The 26,360-nt window shown below is 40.6% G+C and overlaps 1 protein-coding gene across 1 annotated transcript in view; it reads left to right on the top strand.

Annotated features, from left to right (window-relative positions):
* LRRCC1 (leucine rich repeat and coiled-coil centrosomal protein 1) overlaps positions 1-26,360 on the top strand; it is a 1,845,576-nt gene that overhangs the window by 529,244 nt on the left and 1,289,972 nt on the right. Inside the window, exon 8 of the mRNA XM_044066062.1 lies at positions 12,184-12,382. Coding sequence (XP_043921997.1) covers positions 12,184-12,382 — 199 coding nt within the window. The remainder of the gene's footprint in view (positions 1-12,183; positions 12,383-26,360) is intronic.

Here is a 26,360-nt window from a genome sequence, read left to right as displayed (position 1 = left end):
GAATGCATATCATTTCCTGCCCAGGCTACCACTGTGCCAGATAGCTGTATATGGGGAAGAGTTAGGAGGAATGTGGTGGAGACCTCCATGTACCAGAACAGTAGTCCACTCCATAATGCCTATATCTTACCTGTAGGGGAACGAATGAGTTGATCAAAACACCCATATGAGAACATATGGTGTAGAGGACTTCTCTTGCCCGGTTCAAAGATGCCTGGCTGTTGCATTTAGAGGAATGAATGGCCAAAATGGGGTATAGATATCGAATCCATTGGAACAGGTGCCGTGGGGGATAGAAAAATCCTGTTCATATTATTTCTGATAATGAAAATTCAGGTAAGAAAATGAGTTTTTAGAAATGATTGAATAGTTCCACTTCACTAAAAAAATTATCATTAACCCATTTATTTCAGACTGTTTACAAGAAAACTATTTTCTGTTACTAGCTTTTTATCTGTGTTTGGTCCTCGTATGTAAAGGGTTTTATTTGCAAAATCTTTTTCTATATTCTTTTGAAAATTCCAGAGAATTTAACTGGAACAGTTATCAGTAAAATTTCTTCAATGATGTTCCTAGCTTCAAAGGTAAAGGAACAGTTGGCTGCTGGAATTTTAGTAGAAAAATGCTGAAGAATGAAAATGTTGCATTTTAAAGGAAAATATCATTTTTAGATGAGAATTCAGAACAGTACTATGAGATTTGATATTTTGTTTTTTTATGTTTTTTCTTGTTGTTTTTTATTAATTTTTTAGTGTGTGTCAAAAAAGCAAACTAAAAATCAAGAAACTGGTGTACCAAATAGCCAGATTGTAGAAACAGAATTAAACTGCATTAACTGTAAGTTAAAAAATGCAGCAAACGAAAATTCAAGTAACAGCAGTAGGATGCAAGATGCAAGTCCAGGTTAAAGTAGGTCCATGATAATTTCATGTAAAAACTATAATGCTTTTCAGTCTGTGAACTGTATTTTTTTAACTTGTGTGAGCAGCTTATAAGCATTTAAGTACTTTGTTGTATAGAGGAAAATCCAGTGAGTTGTTATATAGAAGTTTACTAAAGCAGGTTGTGCTGTATGCATTATGACTAAAGAAGTATGAAGTAAACAGCAATTTAATCCAAGACCAAAACATGGGGATGGCTATTTCCACTTCAGGCAAAGTAACTATAGAAGTAAAATCTTCATGCATACCAATAGCAATCTTAGAGGAAGTGGAACAGTAGGTGCTATTTTCTAAAAGTCAGGCTTTATTCAAAGAAGCTTTATAAGATGGGAAAAAGTATACAGTACTACTTTCATTTAAATCCTTTTGCATTATACAGCTAGCTTGGAGATACAGATGAGTGCATTCATCCTTGGGACGATTTTAAATCTGAATACATTTCAAGTTACAGGAGATTTTATTATTACTGGGGAGGGAGAGGGTGAAGTGGCCAGGTGAAACAACAGACTCTAAATGCAAGGCATTTTATTCATTGACATGACGGCCTGTGTGTTTGGATGGTGCATAAGTGTGATTGACAGCAAACTGAAATTTTGGATAACAAAGTGATAAAGTTAAGTGACAGTTAACTGTTGATAGTATTAATATGTCTGATAACCAGGACCTCTACCTAGCTTGATTTGCATAACCACTGTACCAAATGCCTGGGTTATCGTGATTTAAAGTCCCATCATCTTGCTGCTTTGAACACGGAGCAGTAGAGATACATGGAAAGAGAACTAGTCTGGTAATGCACCTGTTGCATCTCTGCAATGCCAGTGGTACCTGTCTGGGAGAGGGAATGCAACCGTGTTGTTTATATAACTGACAACTGTGCATGGTTGGACCACACAGAGGTGGTTCCACAGGACACAGATTACAAGGTATGTAGGTGCACAGTATCCATATGCTACATACAGGGTCACCACGCAGTCAGATGTCACATTTGTGTATGCCTATGGAAGGGGATATCATCCCAATTGGAAACTACATGGGATACGCTGTCATATAGGGTGAGGGGTTTTTATAACCTTTTATACCTGAATGGTTACAGTACCACATTCTGGGAGGGGGGAGGCCTTACATAATCTTAACTGAAGGTGATATCCTTGTAGGTACAGTGGTGGAAGGCCTTAGTCGTTAACACATGCATGGCTTAACAAACAAATACAATTGATGAATGCCAAATGTAAATCATATGGGTATTGGCATGACTACCTGGGGGTAACAGTGCCAGAGAAGTCTACAAACCAGAAAAAGGATGTTCTGCTGTAGATCCTCTTCATGCATTGTGTGCACCTACTTGCTGGACATGGTGCAGATCATCAAGTCAGGGACCAGATGTAACTGGGAGTGGTGTGGAATGTGAAAGCAGCTGATGGCTATAATAGATCCCTTCAGCAGGTGTGAAAGAGGGTCAAAGGTATGACCTGCTGTGTAAAGCAAAAGTCTTGATTTCTCAAGGCAAACATGAGCACCACATGGTGAGACCCACCAACAGTTACAGTGGCTGACAGAGGAGAAGGAGTTCAGTGTTACTGTCTAGGAAGGAGGACTTAGTATTGGCCATAATATTAGGTTAAGGCACATGCCTTGTGAAGGATATGACCTTTGACTACTTTCGCAGCTGTTCTTTTAGGCTTCTTCAGTCCACAAGTGCAGTGTCACTTTACAGAAAGATGTGTTCCAAAATATGGTCTATTACTAATTTCTGTGTATCCTGTAATGCATGCCACAGAGTGACACCCGAAGACTATGTCTGTGGGCTTACAGTGGTGTCATAGTTTTCATACATTCACACATTCTACTGTTGAAGAGTCCAGCAAAGGGGGACAATAGAGCACCGGCATCACCATGGCTTATTTGTCTGACAGTACTGGCAGCTTGCAAGCAGCATGGTCCAATGACACAGTGGCATGTTATGTAGCTTCCCATGGTGGAGGGAAGACCCACATCCTTGGGTACAGAGACCCCTTTAAGTTAACTGCTGTGTCTGCATAACCTAGCCATTTTATACATATCTGAATCAGTGTTCCGCCTTGGCATCCTGCATTCATATATTCCATGTTGCTTATTTGCATGGTCTTCATAATTTGCATGTCATTATGTGCTCACTTGTAAGTGCTACCTAGAATACAATCTGACTGTTGCACTTTTACACTATCAGGTCTTTGAATAGCCCAAACCCTGCACAAGACCACTTGTTGTACTGCTTTGCAGTGTCCACTATGTTCTCCCTCTGTGAACACCAGCCATACTTTCAGATTTTAATATGAAATTTTAAGAACAAGGCGTTTGGATACTTTGCCTTATACAGCACACCACATGAGGTAATAATTTTAAAGGTAAAAACACAACAGCATTTCAAATGTGTGGATGTCCGCTACTACTAATGCTACTACTTACCAAGTCTTTCAGCCAGATGACTTGTACCAAACACGTATACGAGCATTCTGGATAACAGTGGATCTTGAGAAGTGCAACACTAAGTGTTTTCTTATAATAAAAAACAAAAAGCCAACAGCACATAAAACAAAAATATATAAATAAAAAAAAAAACTGCTGTAGCGACAGTAGGTACTTTTAATAGGAAATATATAAGACAGGTAAGCGCTTTCGTAAAAACTTCAGACCATAAAACAGCAGTATAAAACAATCACTTAAATACAAATTTAACGACTCATTAGCCAATGCACCAATAGCAGTAGATCACATGATGTATAGATTTAAAGCACAATTAACCTCTTCTTTTCTTTAATTTAGTTTTTAAAAAAAAATTGTCGTTTAGATCCTCTGTCTTGTCGGCTTGTAAATGCAAAATCCAAAACAACTCCCAGTGCTCTGTTTCATTGCACATATCTCCCAGTCTACCATAATCATTCAAAATCTCTGTCACTTTAAATTTAAATGTATGTTTAATTCTAGTTTCTGTAACATGTCTGTCCAAAGAATAATTAATATTTTTATTTCTTATATCTCTTATGTGTTCCCTCATTCTTTCAAAAAGCATTTTATTAGTTTTGCCTATATAAAATTTTGAACATAATGCACATTGTAGGAAATCCAAAAACACACGGAAGAACAAGGACTACGCAATGGAAAAGTTTAATGAACTGACATCCAATAATGCAAAGCGCTTTTTCGTCTCTTACTGTGAAGAGACTTCAGGCAAAATCACACATGAATTCATGCCACTTAAATACTATACCCCTCTCCTGATTAACACTAATTAACATAATTAATTCCACTACAATAAAATGTTGAGTAAAAAACTTAAACATGAAAACATGTACAAATATTGACACTACCTTATACTAAAATAACCTATTCAATAATTGTATATAATTCATTCACAATCTATACTACTACTCCCCAATGTTTAAAACTCCTATAATTTAATTGATAATGAAGTTAGGTTAAAATACATGCTAAAAACATCATGCAATTTAACATTTTGTGTTACTATAATAATAAATAAAAAATATATATACATACAAATATATAAATATTATTTAAAAAATTAATTTGCACTGTATCATGAAAAATAAAAAATATAAAATGTGTAAAATATATAAATTATATGAATGGATCCATGAACATAAGTTTAGGTTTATCTCAACAAGTTTTTCAATTTAAGAATGCAAGTAATAGAATAAACTTTGTTTGTCCTGGGTGGCTGGCATGCCCTAGTACGTAACTGCCAACATAATTCCAGTTTTTTAAGCATTAATGATTCCAGACCAGATTGTGCTAGATATACTAAGTGGCATGTACCGTAAACTCATACGTTATACCAGTAACTGGATGTATAAACCTATTGTTTGAATCTGTAAGAACAAAAATTACAAGAGGCACAAGGAAATGTTCCTTCAGTAACAAACATCCCTGGTGTTATTATCATTATAACATAAAAGTCTCAAGTGATTTTTTATTTCTAAAGGAAAAAGTTGGTTGTGTTCCTAATGGCATCTGTTAGTACATGCCAATTCTTCCTAATATCATCGCACACAGCCTTAATATTGCTAGAATAAGTAAGATTAATGGTGGATGCTTTTATACTATTAGCAATATCTGATGTTTCACAATACTGCTGCCTATTAGAAAAATATGGGGAAGCCCTATTGTCTCTTAGCTTCTTGACTTCATTAATGCCCTGCCCCACTTCATTGACTTTATATCCACACAGTATTTAACTCTTCACCCATAACATTTATATCTGATAGGAGTAAATGGGACATATGCATAGCTTGCCCCTTGACTATATTTTTAAAAATGTGCAGTGGGTGTAAACTGTGTCTACAAAGAATATGGTTTCTATGACAATATTTTCTATAACGACTAGTAGTAATATTCCCCATTCCATCTTTCTCTAATCTAATCTGTAAATAATCAATGTTAAGTTGTCAATCTCGCCTTCATTCTTGCTGGATGGGTTCGGAGCCGATCCTCGGCTCTGACTCGCCCTATACTAAAGCCCGAGAGCTATTTTTACCGGCTCGAGACTCCCCTGTATCCCACAATGCTAGGCGCTAACTACCCAGATCTCGTTTGCCACCAGCTACGAGGTTGCGTTTTTGCCGGCTCTCAGGTTAGATTTAGAAAAACCTCTTCTGGTAAGGTTTTTTCTTCCTTTTTGTAGTATTAGTTTTGTCTGTTAGACTCACTTTACCCCTCTAGTGTATCCCCTCCTAGATAGCTCCCTTTTTGGGTTTGTTTCTCATTACCAACCCCACTCCTTAGATTACTAGGCCTTTGGCTAACTTTAGTTTAGACATTAGCTTAATCCTTAGTTTATTTTGGTTATATTTAGTATAAGATTTTCTATTTTTCAGTTTAAACAGTCTTAGTCTTTGTGTGTGTGTGTGTGCGTGTCTAGACTGAGTAAGTTTGAGTGTGGGTGTTTGTTGATGTGTTTGTGACTTGTCATCCCTGTCAGGATGTCTAAGGATTCCAGGGTTTCAGGCTTCAAGAAGTGTGACTCGTGCTGTCAGAAGATGTCTCTGACAGACGGTCACACTTCTTTCTTGTGTTTATTGCCTGGGCCCTCTGCACCTGCAGGACTCTTGTTCTGTCTGCCATGCATTCAGTCCAACAGTCCTGCAGGAACGAAGGAACAAGCTCATATTACGAGGCTTGTTGAAACCCGAAGGTTCCCAGACCAAGTCCTCGGGCAAACCTTCGAAGCCCACAAAACCGTCGGCTCCAAGAACCGAGCCTTCGTCTAGTGGTGCTTCTAGTGCTCCTACGTCGGCTCTGATTGGAGCCGATCCTACCAAGACTCAGTCGGCCCCGATAGTTGTGTCGGAACCGTCTGAGAGCCGTAAGCGCTCCAGGTCTCCTTCTTTGGAGTCTGTCCATTCGGCACCGAGATGATCTTTGCTTTCGGAGTGGAGCCATCGGTCCCATTCCTCTTGGTTTTCCAGGCTTTCAGAGCACGACCTCGAGAGGGTGGTTAATAGACTCCTTAAGTCGGAGGCATTGGCCCAGATGCTTCAGAGCCCTTCTCAACAGACAGCGGCTATCCCCATTCTATCGTCAATTCCTCCTCCGACTCTTCCTTTGAACTCGGAGCCGGAGTTCGTGGGAGCCGGGACCGTCGACACGTCGGAACCGATACCACACCTTTCGGCTTCGATCTCTTCCATCATTCCATCATTGGAAGGATCCGGGTGTTGAGACTCCCTTTGTCGGCTCCGAGGGGGCGAGTGGCATCGGACCCTTGTCCGACACTGTTCTCCCTCTCGGAGCCCCGGCACAGGTAAGTTCGGCCCCGACATCGGCCTCGGAGCTGTCCCTCTCGGTGCCGGGAGGGGTCCTTATCTCTTCGGAGCAGGGGCCTTCTTCCCTGCCTGATAGGGGTGCCTTCGAGGTCATGAGGAGCGTGCTGGCCCCTGTGCCTGCTCCTCGGTCAGCTCCCTCAGCTCCTCCCACTGTTGTGCCTGCCACGGTCTCTACCCATTCTCTCGACCCCGACCGCAGAGATCCAGCGCCTCAGGTGCCCCCATTGGGAGCATCCTCCTCTTCCGAGGCCTCCCCTGATCCTTCAGGGGAGCCCCCTCAGAAAAGGAAATGCAAGAGGAAGCATGTGGACTCTCCTGAGTCCGTCACATCCGACACCGACTTGGATGAGTTGGAAGGGTCCCCACAGTCCCCCTCTGAGGATGTCTCCTTTTCTGACATCCTTGAAATCCTCAAACAGCGGGGCAACTGGTCTACCCTCAATCCTTCCGAGGATGAGTCGGTTTACCTAGAGGCTTTTGGTTTTCGTCCTTCCACCTCCTGGGTGTCTCCGCCCTTTGACCCCCTTTATGGAAGTGGTGGTGCGGAAGGCATGGACGGCCCTTGACTCCATGGAACCTACCCCACGGAGGCCTTCAAAATTTATCACAGCCCTTTCTGATAAATAGTTTTTAACCAAAGGTGTCCCTGTTGATGCCATGGTGGTGGCGGCGGCCACTAAGAAGGAACTGGCTGATCTTTCAGTACTGATCCATCCTCCTAATAAGGAATCTAGGACTATGGATAGGTACGGCAAGCGGATGTTTTCTTCAGCGACCATTACCATGCGGTCGCTGAATTACTTATGTCATTTCACCCGCCTTCAAAGAGACATGCTCAAAGAAATGGGTGATACTTTACAGGATCCAACAGCTGCGGGGTCTCAAGACAAAATCAACTCCCAGCTGGCAACGCTGAACTCAATTGTTAACTCCTCCATGCGGCTTATTTCTTATGCGGCAGATGGGGCGAGTAGGGCTGCAGGCACAGGCATGGCCTTAAGGCGTCACGCCTGGATGCGGCTTTGTAACTTTGCTGACCCCTTCAAGGCATCCTTCACAAACTCCCCCTTTGATGGTTCGGCGTTGTTCGGACCTCAAGTGAAGGATACTTTGACCAGATGCGAACAGGATGACAAGACTCTCTCTGCCGTGGGAGTCCGTTTTTCCACCCCGTCTAGACCATACCCTAAGGGTCAGAAGGGTGGAAAAATGTGGTTTCGCAAACCACAGGGAGTCACGCCTGACGCACGAGGTGAGTTCCCCTCTAGAGGCGGGGGGGGACAATAACAGACGCTGCCCTAGGGGCAGAGGGGGTCCGCAGAATCAGGGTAGCAGAGAAGCTGTCTCTGGCCAGCCCTTCCAGCATCCCTGAGATGCTGCCCGACTGTCCGCCTTCGGAGGCAGTCAGGGGAAGATTATCACTGTACCCAGAAGCCTGGCTTTCCCTCACTCAAGACAAATGGGTACGGTCAATCATATCCGAGGGTTACGAAATTCCCTTTGCCCACACCCCAGCACAGCCAAAAAGGCCCCTTCCAGATGTTCCACCCGGTCTAAGGGAACAAGCAGTATTAGAAATCTCAAAACTGCTAAGAAAAAGAGCCATCCAACCAGTCCCAGCAGGCAAGCAAGGATCCGGAATCTACTCCAAGTTCTTTTTGGTACCAAAAAAGACAGGGGACTGGAGACCAATTTTGGATCTCAGCAGGCTAAACAGGTCTGTCCAAAGAACGAAGTTCCAGATGGTCACGCTACAGTCCATTCTACCCTTTTTGGGCCAGGACAATTGGATGTGCTCTATAGACCTTCAGGATGCGTACTACCACATCAAGATGCACAGGCGCTCCAGGAGGTTTCTCCACTTCTGGCTGGGGGCCAGTCACTACCAGTTCAGGGCCCTGCCCTTTGGTCTCACTACAGCCCCCCGAGTGTTCACCAAATGCATGGCAGTGGTTATGGCTCATCTGAGATGTCAAGGATTCCAGGTGTTTCCATATCTGGACGAGTGGCTCCTTACCGCCACCACCAGGCATCAACTTCTTCATTCCAGAGATTACACCATTCAAACTTGCAAAGAGCTAGGTATCTCCATAAAGTTCAAAAAGTCTGCATTGTCGCCTTGTCAGTCTATTACTTTTATAGGTGCTATATTGGACACAGCCAAACTAACCGTAAAACTAACCGCACAGAGAGTTTCAGATATTCGCACACACTTTCACATCCTTCTTCAGAGCAACAGAATCCAGGCCAGGTTTGTACTGAAGAGTTTAGGTCTCATGACAGCTGCCATTACGTTACTTCCCCTAGCTCGCTTTCACATGCGGATCCTTCAATGGATGCTCTTTTCCCAGTGGTCCTTTCAACAGCTTCCAATGTCTCACAGCATTTTAATCACACAATCATGCAAGAAACACCTGTCTTGGTGGATGGTCTCCCTGCAAGTCGTTCAGGGCAGACCCTTTGTCCCCCCCCCCAGTTGCTACGGTGACAAAGAACGCCTCCCTGATCGGGTGGGGGGGGGCATTTTCAGGGCAGGACAGTCCAGGGCACATGGCAACCTTTCGAGTGCCACCTGCACATAAATGTCTTGGAGATGAGAGCAGTACTTTTAGCGTTGCAAGCCCTTCAGGACTCTCTTCCCATAGGGACTATTGCAGTTCAGACGGACAATATGTCCATAGTGTTGTACATCAACAAGCAGGGCGGAACCAAGTCCTACACCTTGTGTCGAGAAGCACTCAGACTTTGGCAGTGGGTGATCTCTTCTCAGCGGTTTCTGATAGCAACGCATATCCCCGGGAAGTCCAACGTAATAGCGGACAGGCTGGGCAGAGTCATTCTCATGCCGCACGAGTGGTCTCTCAGTCAGTCAGTAGTGGAAGAGATTTTCCAAAGATGGGGTCAGCCTTGCTGCGATCTTTTCGCAACACCTCAAAACAGCAAGTGCCACGACTTCTTCACTCTCTTCCCGGCCACCACCCCAGAGATGCTCTAGTCCACGATTGGCCCCGGGGTCTTCTGTACGCTTTTCCCCCCTTTCCATTAATCACACAACTGATTCAGAAAGCTACCGCATTGAGATCCTCAATGATCCTCATTGCCCCTTACTGGCCTCGACAAATTGGTTTCCGTTCCTGCATTGTTACCTCTTGGAGCAGCCCTGGCATCTGGACCCAGTGCCAGACCTTTTGACCCATCAGTCGGGCGAGCTGCACCACTCCCTCCTCTCTCTCAACCTCACAGCTTGGTTGCTCCACTTCCAAACTTAGCCAGGCTTCCTTTTATTTCCCATTCGGTGCGTGACATCATTCTAGCTTCCCACAAATCTTCTACCAGGAGGATTTATGCTAGCAAATGGAAACGTTTCTCCTTCTGGGCAGAGACTAGAAACATGGATCCTTTCACGGCACCTATCCAGTCAGTCTTAGATTTCTTGGCTGAACTTTTTCAATCAGGTTCTTCTTCGTCCACTATCTGAGTTCAGTTAGCGGCCATTTCAAATTTTCATGTTGGCCTGTCAGACTCCAATGCTATGCCCCATAAACTTTGTAAAGGCTTCCTTAAGGGCATCATTTTACTCAGGCCCCCAATCAGAGATCCCGCGCCACAGTGGGATTTGAATCTGGTTTTAACCTCTTTGATTCTCCCTCCCTTTGAACCTGCGGCTTCCTGTTCCTTGAAGTTACTCTCATGGAAAACTATTTCTAGTGGCCATAACTTCCACGAGGAGAGACTCAGAGCTTCACGCCCTTTGCGTTCGTCCTCCTTACCTAGTTTTCCATAAAGATAGGTTATCCCACAGAACTAACCCATCTTTTTTACCCAAGATATCTTCTGAGGCAAATTTAAACCAGACTATCGATCTCCCAGTCTTCTTCCCTAATTACTCCAACAGAGCGGAACAAAAGTTGCATTTTTTTGGATGTTCATCGTCAACTTCGTTACTACCTGGATAGAACCAAGCAAGTTAGGAAATCTGAGCAGCTCTTCCTGTCTTATGCGGAAGGGAAGAAAGGCCTTCCAGTTTCCAAAGTAACCCTTTCCAGATGGTTAGCCTCTGTGATTACTTTCATCTATGAACTGAGGAGTCAAGAACTTCCTTCAAAACCTAGAGTCCACTCAACTAGAGCCTTAGCTACGTCAATAGCTTTCCAGGCTAGGTTACCTATAGACTCCATTTGTGCGGCTGCCACATGGGCCTCTCCTCATATCTTTATTTCTCATTACAAACTGGACATGGCTTCCAGAAGCCGAGCTAACTTTGGTTCCACCGTCCTCAAGAGTCTGTTCCGTTGAGCCACCCAGGGCTGAGGTGCTAGGGACGCGGTCCCATCCAGCAAGAATGAAGGCGAGATTGACAACTTAACACTGAGACGTTATGTACCTGCCATAACGTTCCATGTTAGTTGTCTTCTTCTCACCTTCTTTCTTGCGTCCCACCCTCCAACCCCCTAGCCTGGACAGACCGAAAGGATCTTTTTGGGCCTTCTTTCATCCCAGCTTGGATTCCCATGGTTGCCCCTTTTTCTGGGTACATTATATATATAGGTATTCCTCGTTTTCCTTTGTTCTGGGATCAGAACTGCTATGGTGGTATCTATCAAATGAGATCTGGGTAGTTAGCGCCTAGCATTGTGGGGTATAGGGGAGCCTCGAGCCGGTAAAAATAGCTCTCGAGCTTTAGTATAGGCCGAGTTGGAGCCAAGGATTGGCTCCGAACCCATCCAGCAAGAAAGAAGGCGAGAAGAAGACAACTAACATGGAACGTTATGGTAGGTACATAACTTCTCAATATAATACATATAAGTATGACTAGTAAATTCAAAAAACCTGTAGTGTTACGCAAGTAGTCAAGGAACTCAGTAAATTCATTTCCAGTCCCTCTCCAGAGCACAAATACGTCGTCCACAAAACGTTTGTAGAAGGCAATATTGTTGGAAAATTTGTTATTGGAGAGTACATATAACTTCTCCCACTGCACCAACACTGTGTTTTTTGTCTTGAATATTTGTGTGCAGTTTCAGCTGCGTCTTGACTAGAGTAAATTCACTGCAGTTATTGCTAAAACAGATCAGTTACTTTGTGATAACTCACTCACTTCTACAGCAATGTTGTAAACTTTGAGTAGCTCCAGAAAAAGATGTGTATATCGATACATAATATAGATAGGTATATGATCGATAGATTTCTGCAAAACAACATACAAACCCAGTTTATTGTTCTGCTTTTATTTTGATGCCATTAAATCATAATTCATGCTGACCAATTTTATGTAAATAACAACCATGTAAGCTTTTAGTTACAGATTTGTTGTCCATTTTGAATTTGTCATCCTTGAACAAGTAAGAACTTAACAGTTTCTTCCAGCAGTAGTATTTCAAGCATGTGATTTACTAATACTTATTAGCCATGTTATTTGTCAGTGGACAGGAGCAGCATACTGCAGGAAAATTGAAGCACAGCAGAAGGCATTCAAAAAATGAAGATTTTACCAGCACTTCCCTATCTGGACAAACAGACCTGGAGGTAGTTGGGAAGACAGCTTCACCATCAGTGCAAAAAAGTCAACTACAGACTGGAGCGAGTAGTTGTCATAATGCAACAGAAGAGTCCACTTATAGGGTAAGTCTTCTGAACACTTGACTTAATTTATTTTTAACGATGAAAAACCATCTTTAGGCATTTAACAATTTTGTGCATACTTACTGTGTATTTTGATCATGTAGACCTTTTTGATTGATAAATTGAGGTGTTTTTTGACTGAATGAGAGGACATTAGGACATAACACTGGAAGAATTCCATGATTATTTGCTTGAGGGGATACAAAACAGTTATTTTTGGCAGAAGATTAGATGGAGGACTCATGTGACACAGTGTTCAGTTTTTGTTTAAGGAGATATAGCAGATTGTGTTAAATTAGTGGAATTTCATTGTTGGCTGATGGCCTTCATAAGATGTAAAGGATTCATAGTAGTCTTCATTTATGACCAATACAGTCAGCAAGTGCTCTTGTAAAGGACAACTGAGGAAGTAAACTACAAAACAGAGATATGGGTTACTGAAACAAAAGTAGAGATCTCGGCTTAAGGAACAGCTCTTTGCCTAGGATTGATTCCATACAAGTCCATTGCAGTCAGACCTGTTGAAATATGGATTTAAGTGTTTATTATGGTAGCAATTGTCTTTAAATGAAATTGGATAGAGAGGTCATAATGTAGAAGAAAGTATAGATGGGAAGAAAGGAGAGTTAGGGACACACAGTTAACAGTATGACTAGGACAATGAATAAGTAGAAAGGTGCAGTGTTAGATGGTGATACTATAAAATGTCCGTGTTCTAGAGAGAAATATGAAAGAACTTGAGATGCTGTTACTGTGGAGAACAGGATATCACGTAGTGTGAGTTAAGAAGATATGAGCTAAAAAATAACGTCTAGCCAGACAGTCGGGTACACATGCATACATGTGTTTGTATGTGTATAGATGTATAGACAGAGAGAGACCGCTATAGATAGATGCACATCTATGTATATGTATAGCTAGAGATAGTTTTTTATATATATATATATATATATATATATATATATATATATATATATATATATATATATATATATATATATATAAAATATGAGTTTCATCCACATAATAAAACACCCAAAATCTCAAAAGTAAAAATATGGATCTAAAAAGATTAAAATTCAAACTATATATTAAAAACAATTGTCCCCTGCTACTTGTATATGCTAACTCTGAAATCATACAGCAGTAAAAGGGCAGATTCCCATTCACTACTCTGCCCCGTTCTTGCACAAAGTAATGCCGGCACACTGCAGTCATCTGACTGTTTGATTGCTTGTGCCAGCATAAAGATATTTGATATTCCAAACGTTCAGCTAATTAGAGTATGTGTGTGTGTATATATATATATATATATATATATATATATATATGTATGCATATATATGTGTATATATATATATATATATATATATATATATATATATATATGTATATGTATATATGTATACTAGTTTACTATGACAATCTTGAAATGGTAACCATTTGAAATGCCATGATCCACTAGAGCGAGTTTCAAAACACAGAGAATGAATGGCAAAAAAGCATATACATACACACCCCAAAATGGGGGGCTGTGCCCCTCACCCCCCAACTATATATTCTAACTCCAGGGTCGCACTAGAGTGGGGAACAGGGCATATACCTTTTACTTGCCTTACAGTGCTCTGCAGATAGGTCAAATGAAATGTAGGTCATTTGGTTTCGGTCAAATGAATTTTAATCATATGAAATTTAGATCATATGAAGTAGACCCATATAGATATATACACACACTTTATATGTATATGTTTATATACATATATATATATATATATATATATATATATATATATATATATATATATATATATATATATATATAACTATGTATACACACACACACACACACACACACACACACACACACACACACACACACACACACACACACCACCCACACACACACACACACAAATGATAATGGTGCTTGACAGGACATGGAGGTAGAAGTAGTGGGCAAACTTCAGGGTGATATGATGAGTCAGAGTGAAACAGGATGACAGTATCAAAAGTGATCTGATTGAGAAGAGAGAATGACAAATTTACCAGTGAGGAGTAGCGGGAAAGAGGTCGTTACAACCACCCTCGGCAGTCTGTGCAGGCAGAGATGTGATGTTGGTGGATAGCTATGATTTTACTATTAGTTATCTGACACTGCAGGAAATAAGGGTGAGCACCATTTGAAGATACTAAGGAGTTAGAAACATGCAATTCTTCAGTTGTGACCAAATAAGACTGAGACACTGTATATGACTAATTTCCATGTGGTTAATTAGGCGGAATTGTCTAGAAAGCAGGTTTGTATGTGCCATGCAACTTCCTGTAGCTAACTCTTTAACGTTATGTATCACATATTCTAAAGCTTTACTTAGAGACCAAATGACCTACATTGCTTTTTTCCCACTTTTCTGAGATTTAAAAAAGTTCATTTACAGGCTTGCTGTTCTTGAACTGTTTGTAAGTTTCTGTGAGGCCATTTTTTGCTTGGGCTAAAGGAAAGTCTCTCTGTTGATCAGTGGCAGTGAAAAACATTGAGCAGCCTGTCTGCCCCTGTGGGAGTGGTTACTGACTTGAAACTGTAGTTTTATTGGCCATTCTGGGTCAATTCCAAAACTCCTTCATCTTCCTCTCTTAAAACCTGGTTGCCTCGTGGTTTTGGCGTCTTTTCAGGCTTGTTGGCTGTTGGTGAAGCACCCACCAAGAGGAGAAAACGCTGAGAGAAGAAAGGAGCCACTTTTGAGACTTTAAGTATTTTTCCTCTGTTTATTTGCTAAGTTTTTCTGCATAGCCGCCTATTTTGAGCATTTTCTGGCTTGTTAAATTTGATTTCTGCATTAGTAACTGTATTTAGAGCACAACCTAGAGCTGTTTACTGAATTTCCTGTTTGCACTTATTTTTAAAATCGTTTTTTTCTCAAAACTTGCATTTTATCTGTCTTTGGCCTAGCACTCTTGTGTGGGGTCATTTACTGCACTGTTATAACTTGCTGATACTTGTTAACCTCTGATCTCTCTGAAAAAACAAAAAAACAAAAAAAAATCTTGCTTTTTTCCCACTTTTCTGAGATTTAAAAAAGTTCATTTACAGGCTTGCTGTTCTTGAACTGTTTGTAAGTTTCTGTGAGGCCATTTTTTGCTTGGGCTAAAAGAAAGTCTCTCTGTTGATCAATGGCAGTGAAAAACATTGAGCAGCCTGTCTGCCCCTGTGGGAGTGGTTACTGACTTGAAACTGTAGTTTTATTGGCCATTCTGGGTCAATTCCAAAACTCCTTCATCTTCCTCTCTTAAAACCCTCTTTTGCGCGGTTTTGCGCGTTTTTGAGCATAGCACAACAACGGGCAGCGCCACCTAATTGGGTTTAAACTGTTCCTGGCTCCACAAAGTCTGCTCTTCACTTTTGCCCTTAGAACTGCTCTATCTCTCAATTTAAACACCATATTCTCATTCTAAGGCCCTTCACTGGTCCAATTAAGTAATCCTACAAGTTAGCACTATTAAACCATAAGCACTACTTACTCTTATACTCTCTACGATTACCCTGTCCTCTATTGGTCCGTCTTATATTCAGTTTCCCTATTGCTCTAGCATGTCCAAAGGTCAGTCAATGGTCTCCTCTCCAGTCCAGCTGGTGAATCTGGGAATTTTGAGGCAATGTTACAACTGTCTCATGTACACGGACAACCCTCTCCTCCTCCAAACAGGTTCAAATATATGTGAGAGATGCAACTATTTAGCCAAACTGGAGGCTGAGCTCTCTCATCTCAGAACTGGTGTAACCAGTCAGGAGGAGAAGGTAACCTCACACAACACAATTCCAGTATCACATAGTCCCACCACATCAGCGAACCAAACACATAAATACACAAAAACATACTCGGAGGCTCTAAATAAAAATCTACATAAGCAACAGAGACCTCCAAAGCAGACATCCAAGCAAACGCTACCTCAAAACAAAACACACACAACACATAACCCACAAAGTCAGTGTGCCAAGCAGCCACAGCCCTTAAGGCTGAATAACACACCTGATACTCTTGTTATAGGTGACTCTATTGTCAGACACACTGACGTCCCGCTCACCAGGCTGAATAAAGAGAAGGTCACAGTGAGCTGCCTGTCGGGCGCTAGGATCCGCCACATAACGCAAGCACTCAGGTCACTCCAAAGCAAATGCAAATATGACTCGGTCATTGTACATGCTGGTGTGAATGACCTGAGATGTACCTCCCTGGACTACATGAAAAGAGACATAGAGGAGCTCTCTGATCATGTAGCCCAGGCTGGTATGACCCTGACCTTGAGCAGCATCTTACCCTCACCTAGAATGATGCCACAGTACAAAGACAAAATGATCGATTTTAACAATTGGCTAAAATTTTGGTGTCATTCAAAGGGGATCCAGTGTCTGTCAGCCTGGGATGACATGCTCGACAAGCCACGTTGCTTCGCTAGGGACGGCTTGCACCTGTCACCACTGGGCTTTCGGATATTGGCAAAGGCTCTTGCCACCCCATAGTGCCTTTTTTAGGCAAGGCTCAAAAGTCAAACCCACCCCCATAGACAGCACAAGGAACAAGAAACTAAGGGTAATGCTGCTAAACGCCAGAAGTCTTAACCTCAAGATGCACGCACTCAAAGCTCTCCTCAGTATGGAGAACATTGATATCTGTGCAGTGACAGAAACCTGGTTCAAGGCTCCAGAGAGCACCCCAGCACTACCAGGCTATCCCTCATATCATGCATTTCGGCCCCAAAACCCGGACCGAACCACAAAAGGAGGGGGAGTTTCCATATTTATCAAGGATATCCACACCTCCAGGTTAGTGGTATTGCACGAAGTATCGGAGACCATCCATGTGCAACTAACAGTGGGCAAGGCTGCTTTTCAGTTTATAGCATCCTACAGACCACCCTCTCAAAGTCAGGAATCCCATTCGGCTTTCCTGAAAACATTGGAGAACATGAAGATCTCACCAAACACCATTATATTGGGCGACTTCAACTACCCAAACATTGACTGGAAGCACTACTCAAGCCCCAGCACCTTAGCCCAAAGATTCCTGGAAATTATAAACTCAAATGCTATGGAACAACTAGTCACCACTCCCACAAGAGGGGACAACATACTAGACCTGATCATTACCAACATGGGGACTCTATGCTCCACACCAGAAGTATATCCCTCATTGGTAAGATCAGACCATAAATTAATTTCACTGGATGTCCACATCCGACCCCACCCTGCCCAGAAAACCACAGTGAAAAACTTCTCAAAAGTGAACTTCTCACTTCTCAAAACCGAAGTGGAATCCTTCAAGGCCCCAGGGCCAGTGGAAACTACAGCCCAAACTGCAGAATCCTATATAAATGCATTCTACGGACATCTCCAGGAATGCATGGATCATGCTATCCCAAACAAAACCAAGACCCAATCATCCAAAGGCAGGCGTCCAGTCTGGTGGACCCCTGCCATAAATAAACTGTACAACAGAAGGAGGAAGCTACTACATGATAGAGCAAAATCCCTAATAGGGAAGGCATCTCTGATCAGTACTAACAAAAATTACAATCCCTCATAAAATCCTCCAAGGCCAGCTTCGAGAGAAAAATTGCACAGGACACCAAAGACAATCATAAGGCTTTTTTCAGTTATGTTAGAAACCTGGGATGCAACTCCCAGACTTGTTCTGAGTTGATTCTAAATGACAAAGAATACACTGAACCCACAGACATCGCCAATATCCTGGCAGACAGGTTCAGTGCAAACCTCTCCACCCCCCCCAAAAGAGCAAATATCTATCCCGGCAGAGGGCTGCCTCCCAAACATCTCAGATGCTCAGGTGAAGGCTGCCCTCTCCAAAGCAAAAAACACTGCTTCCATGGGACCAGATGGCGTCCCAGGTTGCGTCCTATATGAACTACAAGAGGAACTAATCTCGCAAATAAAACAGCTATACAATCTCAGCCTCACTACAGGATATGTGCCCACAGAATGGCGTACAGCAACAGTGGTCCCACTCCACAAAGGTGGAGCATCTACGGACCCTGGAAACTATCGCCCCATAAGCCTGACTAGCTTAGTCTGCAAGGCTATGGAGAGGATCATCATGGAGCTCATAAACAAAGACATTGGGGACCTACAGACACTAGATCCTACCCAGTTCGGCTTTGTCAAGGGCAGATCCTGCCTTTTGAACCTGGTTGACTTCTTTGAAACAGTCACCAAAGCCATAGATGAAGGGAAGGTAGTCCACACAGCCTATCTGGACCTTGCAAAGGCATTTGACACAATACCCCACTCGGGCATCATAGATAAGCTATCCAGCTTAAATATAAACCCCTATGTCACAAGATGGGTCGCAAACTAGCTCAAAGACAGAACCCACAGAGTGAGAGTTTCTGGAGCCATGTCAGACTCAAAACCGGTCACAAGTGGCGTCCCACAGGGTTCTGTCCTGGGACCACTCTTGTTCGGTATATACTTTTCCAAGGTACAGGCAAACGTGGGAGGACTATGGCTCACCAAGTTCGCAGACGACTGCAAACCGGGTGCCATAATCAACTCTCCAGCTGACACAAACATCCTTCAAAAAGATCTCACAGAGACAGATAACTGGTGCCAGCACCATGGTTTAAAGCTAAATGCCAAAAAATGTATAGTCATACCCTTTGGCAAAAACAATGTGCCCACAAATTACCACATAGGCGGAAACCCATTAAGTACAGAGAAAGTTATTAGGGACCTGGGGACCCAAGTTGATAGTAATCTCTCCTTTGAAAATCACATTGCCAAAGTGGTTAGAAAGACCTTCTACATAGCCCACCTCATCACGAAGGGTTTCACATCTAGATCAAGAGAGGTAATCGTGCCTTTATTCATCCCTCATCAGGCCCATCATAGAATACAATGCCCCTTTTGGGATGTACCTTACCCGACACCTGCAGCAATTAGAAAGACCCCAAAAGTATCTCACCAAGAGGATCAAGGGTCTCAAACAGATGCCATATACTGCTCGGTTAAAAAAACTCCAGCTCTACTCAGTTGCATACCGCCTACTTCGAGGCGATCTATGCCTGACATACAAAGCTATGTCAAATCCAGAATTAATGGACATGCTCCATCTCAGTAAATCTAAATCCCTTAGAGCCACACGCTCGAGGGACTTGAACCTCAGCACAGAAATAAATAGAACTTGCTGGAGGGACAGGTTCATAACCCAGAGGCTCCCTTCGCTCTGGAATAGAATTCCAGTTCATGTGAGGCAGAGCACCTCACTGAATCTCTTCAAAAAGAATCTCGATAAGTGGATGGGGGATCGTAGGTTTGTCCCAGGGATTACTCCCGTGTCACTATTAGACAGAGGCACAGTAAACTAAACCTTAAAAAAGGGCAGAGTATACTCAAATCAAGGGGTGGCGTATAATTGCCCCAGGGCAGATAGCCTAGTATGAACCTATGAACCTATATATTTACAATTTAGAGATTTTTCTCGTAGCTTTATCTGTCAGGCACTCTGCTGTGCATCTAGGACTAAAAAACTTAGCATTTGACATTCTTGAGACCACGTCTTCAACTGTAACCAGTGGATTATTCTGTACTTTGAGCACTTCATTCAGTTATTGTAGGTTAATATAAGTTTGATTTGTCTCTCTCTCCCTCATTCTCTAATGAGTTGCATCCAGCCCTAAAGAGTGTCTTGCTTTACAATGCTGAGCCTTTTATGCACACTTTCCATTTATGACGGTTCCTGTTTAGTGACACTTAAGCTTTTTCAGTTTCCGTTGTGTTCTACTATTGAGGGCTACTGGTTCTTGGAGTTGGTAACACTTTGTTTTATGCATGTGTCACTTGCATAATGTTAGGGATTATTTTGTTCGATATTTTGTTGGCAGACACCCTAATCTTGTAAATAAATCAGCATGGCCATGCACAATGTCATTGCTATGGCTCTGCACAGTATTTGAGATGTTTCTTTGACTCTGTGATTGTTCTGGCACACATGCAGTTTTTAAATTTTGATTATTTCTAGTTTCTGACAAACAAAGCAACCAAAAATATTGTTGGAATTTACTTATTTAAGTGCTGCCTTTTGGAAGAAGATTTTGTACTTTTTATTTTATAGTCATTTGTCTGTGGCTTATCTAGTAGTTTCACCCAGTCGCTGGGAAAACATGCCTCTGTATGGGATTCCTTTGAACCCTTGTGTTTCAGAAATATTTTCAGTAAAACAATTTCATTTTTACACTTTGCACCTTTATTTTTACAATTTCAGTCTCTTTGTTTCTGAGGAATTTCAGATTTCACTTTATCATCTCTTCATTTCGTCCAAAAGGAAAACTGGAAACACTCTAAAACAACAAATGTTTAATCCAAGTTCAAGTTCGCAAGTAAACACTTTCACCTTCAACACTTCTTCAGGCAAAATAAATACCATCAATTAAACAACATAACTTAAATACATTTTAAAAAGTCACATGACTCTAATTACATCTTCTGATGCAGCATATTTAAATAATGCTTTAAAGTAAAACTGTCATTAAGACGACGTGGTACAAACGCGCTCATTCTTAAAATCCATCTCATCTCTTCATTTTCAGTTAAAAGTTTTATATTCCCACCCCGCAATAGTGTATAAATTACTTTTAAAATCATAAACTTAAAACTATGTTGATCACCTTTCTCTATAATGTCAGACAATAATAAAACCAGCTCAGTGACAACCTCTCACAGTTAGAAGTATTTACCATAAAGCGTCTCTTCAGACCAAAAACCAAAGTCATAAATCCTTATAAAGGAGAAACAGTAGATGAATCCTTGGATAAAACAAATTTCCTTTATTCGACAAGTATAACAGGTAAGCGCTTTCACCGAAATGGCTTCTTCAGACCTCTATGATGTTAGACTGCTATATACTGGCTCTATTTATACATGAAGCAATAAACCTGCTCAACCATAACTGCTTAATTATCAATTAACAAGTTAAAGATATACAAACTAAACATTTTAAAACCTCAGAATGCATGGTCTAAAAACTATAAGAACAAAAGGAAAGGAATATAAAATACATAACTTTTAAATACATTCATAAAAACATAAATATATTTACTTATAAGTCAGCCTCCTATTTTTGAGTGCTGGCTTAATAGGTATCGTTTCATTAAGGCCAGGAAATAAATGTGCTTGCAGTCTAATTATCCATTTCATTGCATTCCTTTCAGTGAGATTCCTGACATCACCACCTCGTACATTAGGTCTATTTATATATATTACCATAAACATGAATGCAAGTGAGACATCTGTAGCTAAAGTATGTTTAGATAGTGCATTTATACTAGATTTGATCCATATCTGGTACAGATGCTCTCTAACCCTGTCTCTGAGTCTCCTGTCAGTTTTTCCAACATAGAACACAGAACAAGAAGAGCACATGGCAAGGTAAACAACATGTTAGGCGTTACAATCAGCTGTGACATCAAATTTATGTACTTGCAAAGTTAAGGAATGTACGAAATGTGTCTAATCAGAAATAAAAGACCAAAAATTACAACTATGACACGGCTTGGTTCCATGACACAGATCAGCTTGAACAGGGTAAAAACTACTAATAGAATGACATAAAATTCTCCTTGTTCTTAAATAAGAACTGTGGTTGATCACCAACAATATTTCTAATCAAGTGATCTATGGTTAATAAATTCCAGTGTTTAATTATTATGTCCTTGATACGATGGAAATCATGAGTAAAGAACAAAGATATTTTCTGTTTAGAGATATTACTACTTTCAGACTCTCTAGATACTAAATACTGACTACACCCTTGTTCTGAATAATATGGGCATGCTTTACTCAACCTTATATTCTCAGTGTTTCGGAAACTTTGATTTATCTCACTATCTTTATATTTCCTAGCAACCAATCTATCATTAAGGCCAACAAGTTCTTTCTCAAAATTAGACTGAAGTGGGTTTAACCTGGATGCTCTGATAGCCTGTCCCTTTACTATATTATTAAAAATAAATCCAGGGTGCCTGCTATTTCTATGTAGCAGTGTATTCTATAGCATGGTTTCCTGTAGACCCCTGTATTTAACTTACCATTAGTAAGACATTCAATATATACATCTAAGAAAGGAATACTTTCTTGGGACATTGAAATTATACATTTTAAATAATCAGTGAGTTTACTTCTTCAAAAAACCTATTCAGCTCAACATCATTTCCTTTCCAGAGAAAAAACAAGTAATCTACAAAGCGCTTATAGAACATAACAGATTCTTTATAGCTAGATAACTGGAATAATTTGTCCTTCTCCCATGCTGCCATCACCAGGTTGGCGTAGCTATTGGCACACGAAGTGCCCATAGCCATGCCATCCTTCTGTAGAAATATTTCATTGTCAAACAAGAATACATTGTTCTCCAACACTAATCTAAGTAATTTACAAATAAAATAAATTTTAGTATCCAAAAAATCAGTATAGTTGGTTAAATACCTATGTATACTGTGTATACCATGCTGATTGGGTATCATCGTAAAAAGGGATTTGACATCCATAGTTACTAATATACACGGCAAATCAACAGGTATATTTACTGTTTCTCTATACAAATCAAGCAAAAATTGTTTTGTATCTCTCAAAATAACTGGATTTAAATTAACAACAGGTCTCAACATTTTCTCAACCAACACAGAGGGGGGTTCAGTAACCCACCCCCTGCCTGCGACTATAGGTCTCATAGGTGGTCTTATGGGATTTTTATGTATTTTCGGTAGTCCATGTATAATAGGAATTAAGGGATGTGCAACAAGTAGAGAATTCAACATATCAATGTTAAACACACCACTTCTAAATAAATCATACAAGCTACTAGAGACCACAGACATATGTTTTTGTATACCGCTTTTCCTAAGAGAAGCATAAAAAGTGGTATCACTCAACATTTCACGCATATAATAATGATATTCTGTAGTATCTAAGATAACTATTGGGCCACCTTTATCTGCTGGTCTGATTGTAATATTATTATCTTTCCTTAGATTATTCAATGTTCTTTTCTGCTGGAAGGATACATTATGTTTTATAGTATTGGGTTGCATACCTCTAGAGTTAGTATATATATCTTCTTCAGCAGTTTTGCAAAAGGCATCCACTAATGGATGTAAATTAGGAACAAAGACACTAGGTTTCCTAAGTTGTGGAACATGCGTATTACACTCTGCATTATTAAATATCAATTTAAGTTGAACATTACGTGCAAACAGTTTGACATCTAAAATAGTAGCCGGAATGTTACTGTAGGTTGTCGGTATAAAGGAAAGCCCTTTATTAAGGACTTCTAGCTCATATTTATCTAACGGTCTATGTGAAAGATTCCACACTAGGTGGTCGCTACCTTTTCCCACATCTTCTTCAGAGTGGGTCCCCTCAACTCTCCTACTGGGGCTTTTCTTTTTTTTCTCCCCTTGCTCATAGAGCGGCTTCTGCCTCGACTGTGCATGTTTGGGATTGGGAAAGGGATTTGATGTGTGTATCCAACATTACTATTAATGGTTTTCCTACGAACTACAGGTTCAGTAACTTGATGTGGTAAAATTTCATTCTGATTAGACTCCCTTATACTCTCTCCATTCTCTATCTCTCTATTATCAGGTTCAACAGAAACATGGTTAACACCAGTGTTGGTATTGTTACATGAATATACATTCCCTGCACTCACACCGGAAGTTGTTTCATCACTATTGTTATTACTTAAGTTATCATTAGCATTATTAACACTTCTACCATTAACATTCAGAGTCATTGTAACATTTTTAGGAACTGAAACATTATTACAACTAGAAGATGAACTCAAGAGTTCATTACAGAATCAGACATTAAACTATTAGTAGTGCCATTATAACTCTGCTGTTTATTATGGGTCGAATAATTATTTCTCGGCCAAGTAAAGACTTGGCCGTGTGAAAAGTCATATAAGTCCCTTTGGAGCTTGTGCTTCTTCTGTTCTAACAAGCGTCTTTCATATAGGGAGACGCTGTCCAAGAGGCGTTCCATCAATGGTTCAATTGAGGCTTCTGGGAAGCACGTATACAAGTCAGTTTGTTGTTTATTAATCAAGTCTACCAAATTTTTCTCCTCTGGGGCAAAAAATTCATTTAAGAGGGACATATAACCAATGCTCACCTCTATATTCAATTGCTGCCATCGATACAGCAATTCCGGATAGGCATCACCAGTAGTCGGCATTTTCAGGACTCGAAGACCTCGGGGAATCACTTTTCTTTTTATGCAAGCTTCAAAATGAAAGCGTTGAAGTTGAAGACGCTTCAACTTCAGGATATTGGTTTCTAATACTGTAACTGCTTCATTTAAAGCCTCAAAGTCAACGTTCCTGCTTAGCTCTTCAGTTCCAGTATTCTCTCCAGTATAGTCAAACAGAGGATTTACGTTATTAGTTACGTAGTCAATAACATGAGAACAAACTTTTTTATCTCTCAACGGCTTCTCCGGGTTATAAAGCAACTCAACAATGTTACCTTCTGCATCTGCCGTGGTCTCACAATGGTGATAAAGTAGATAAGAAAATATATAAAACAGATGTACAACACCGCTGAGAAATAAATGACACTGAGCACTGAAAAAACAAAAAATGTCAGACAATAATAAAACCAGCTCAGTGACTACCTCTGGCAGAAGTATTTACCATAAAGTGTCTCTTCAGACCAAAAACCAAAGTCATAAATCCATATAAAGGAGAAACAGTAGATGAATCCTTGGATAAAACAAATTTCCTTTATTCGACAAGTATAACAGGTAAGCGCTTTCACTGAAATGGCTTCTTCAGACCTCTGTGATGTTAGACTGCTATATACTGGCTCTATTTATACATGAAGCAATAAACCTGCTCAACCATAATTGCTTAATTATCAGTTAACAAGTTAGAGAGATATACAAACTAAACATTTTAAAACCTCAGAATGCATGGTCTAAAAACTATAAGAACAAAAGGAAAGGAATATAAAATACATAACTTTTAAATACATTCATAAAAACATAAATATATTTACTTATAAGTCAGCCTCCTATTTTTGAGTGCTGGCTTAATAGGTATCTTTTCGTTAAGGCCAGGAAATAAATGTGCTTGCAGTCTAATTATCCATTTTGTTTCATTCTCTATAATGTGTTTACTAAGAGCATTCATGACTATTCTATGTCTAATATCACTGAGATGACGGGCTATACGCTCTTTAAATTTCCTGTTTGTCATACCCACATAAAAAGCATCACAGATGTCACACTTGGCTAAATATATTAAATTGCTTGTGTTGAAATTCCCATATGCATGTAAAACAAACTCTCTACCTGTCATAGGATGTTTAATAGACTTCTCTGTGAACATATGCTTACAGTAAACACAATTTCTACATTTAAATGGACCTTGTTTCATATTTCCTATCTTCAAGAATTCCTTGGGTTGCTCCTTATAACATAACATCTGTTTCAAAGTTTTCTTCGTTTTGTACCCAAAAGCTCGTGGATCCCCTACTATTTCCTTTAATGCTGGGACGTCCCTTAAGATTGACCAATAGCATGCATCCTCTTATGTTTGGAAATAAAAAATCAGATGCAACGAGTACTTAGTGGCGTATTTAAGCCTTGGCGTGGGGGCGTGCACCTCCCCCTTTTTAGAGCCGTGGTACAAGTCGACTCACTTAAAAGAATGCATTGTTTTGTTTTCTTTTTTTTTTTTTTAATTGAAATCGGAAAAATGTACAGCCAAAGTGGTACATTTTCCCATTCCAATTTACCCACATTCTTTTTTTATATAATTGTTACGTCAAGGATTCATAATAGTTGTGATAGAAGGTTGTCGTCAGGTGATCAAATTCTACTATCCTGGATAGCTGCTTCAGCTGCGTTTTCAGTTGTTGTTGTGACAGAAGGCACATTTGGTGACTGCCCAGAGTGCAAAGACTTTGT

Source organism: Protopterus annectens, chromosome 3.part0, assembly GCF_019279795.1.
Source record: "Protopterus annectens isolate FY-2018-M chromosome 3.part0, PAN1.0, whole genome shotgun sequence".
Classification (NCBI taxonomy): Eukaryota; Metazoa; Chordata; order Ceratodontiformes; family Protopteridae; genus Protopterus; species Protopterus annectens.
The sequence above is the reverse complement of the archived record's forward strand: the minus strand, read 5'-3'. Positions and strand labels throughout refer to the sequence as shown.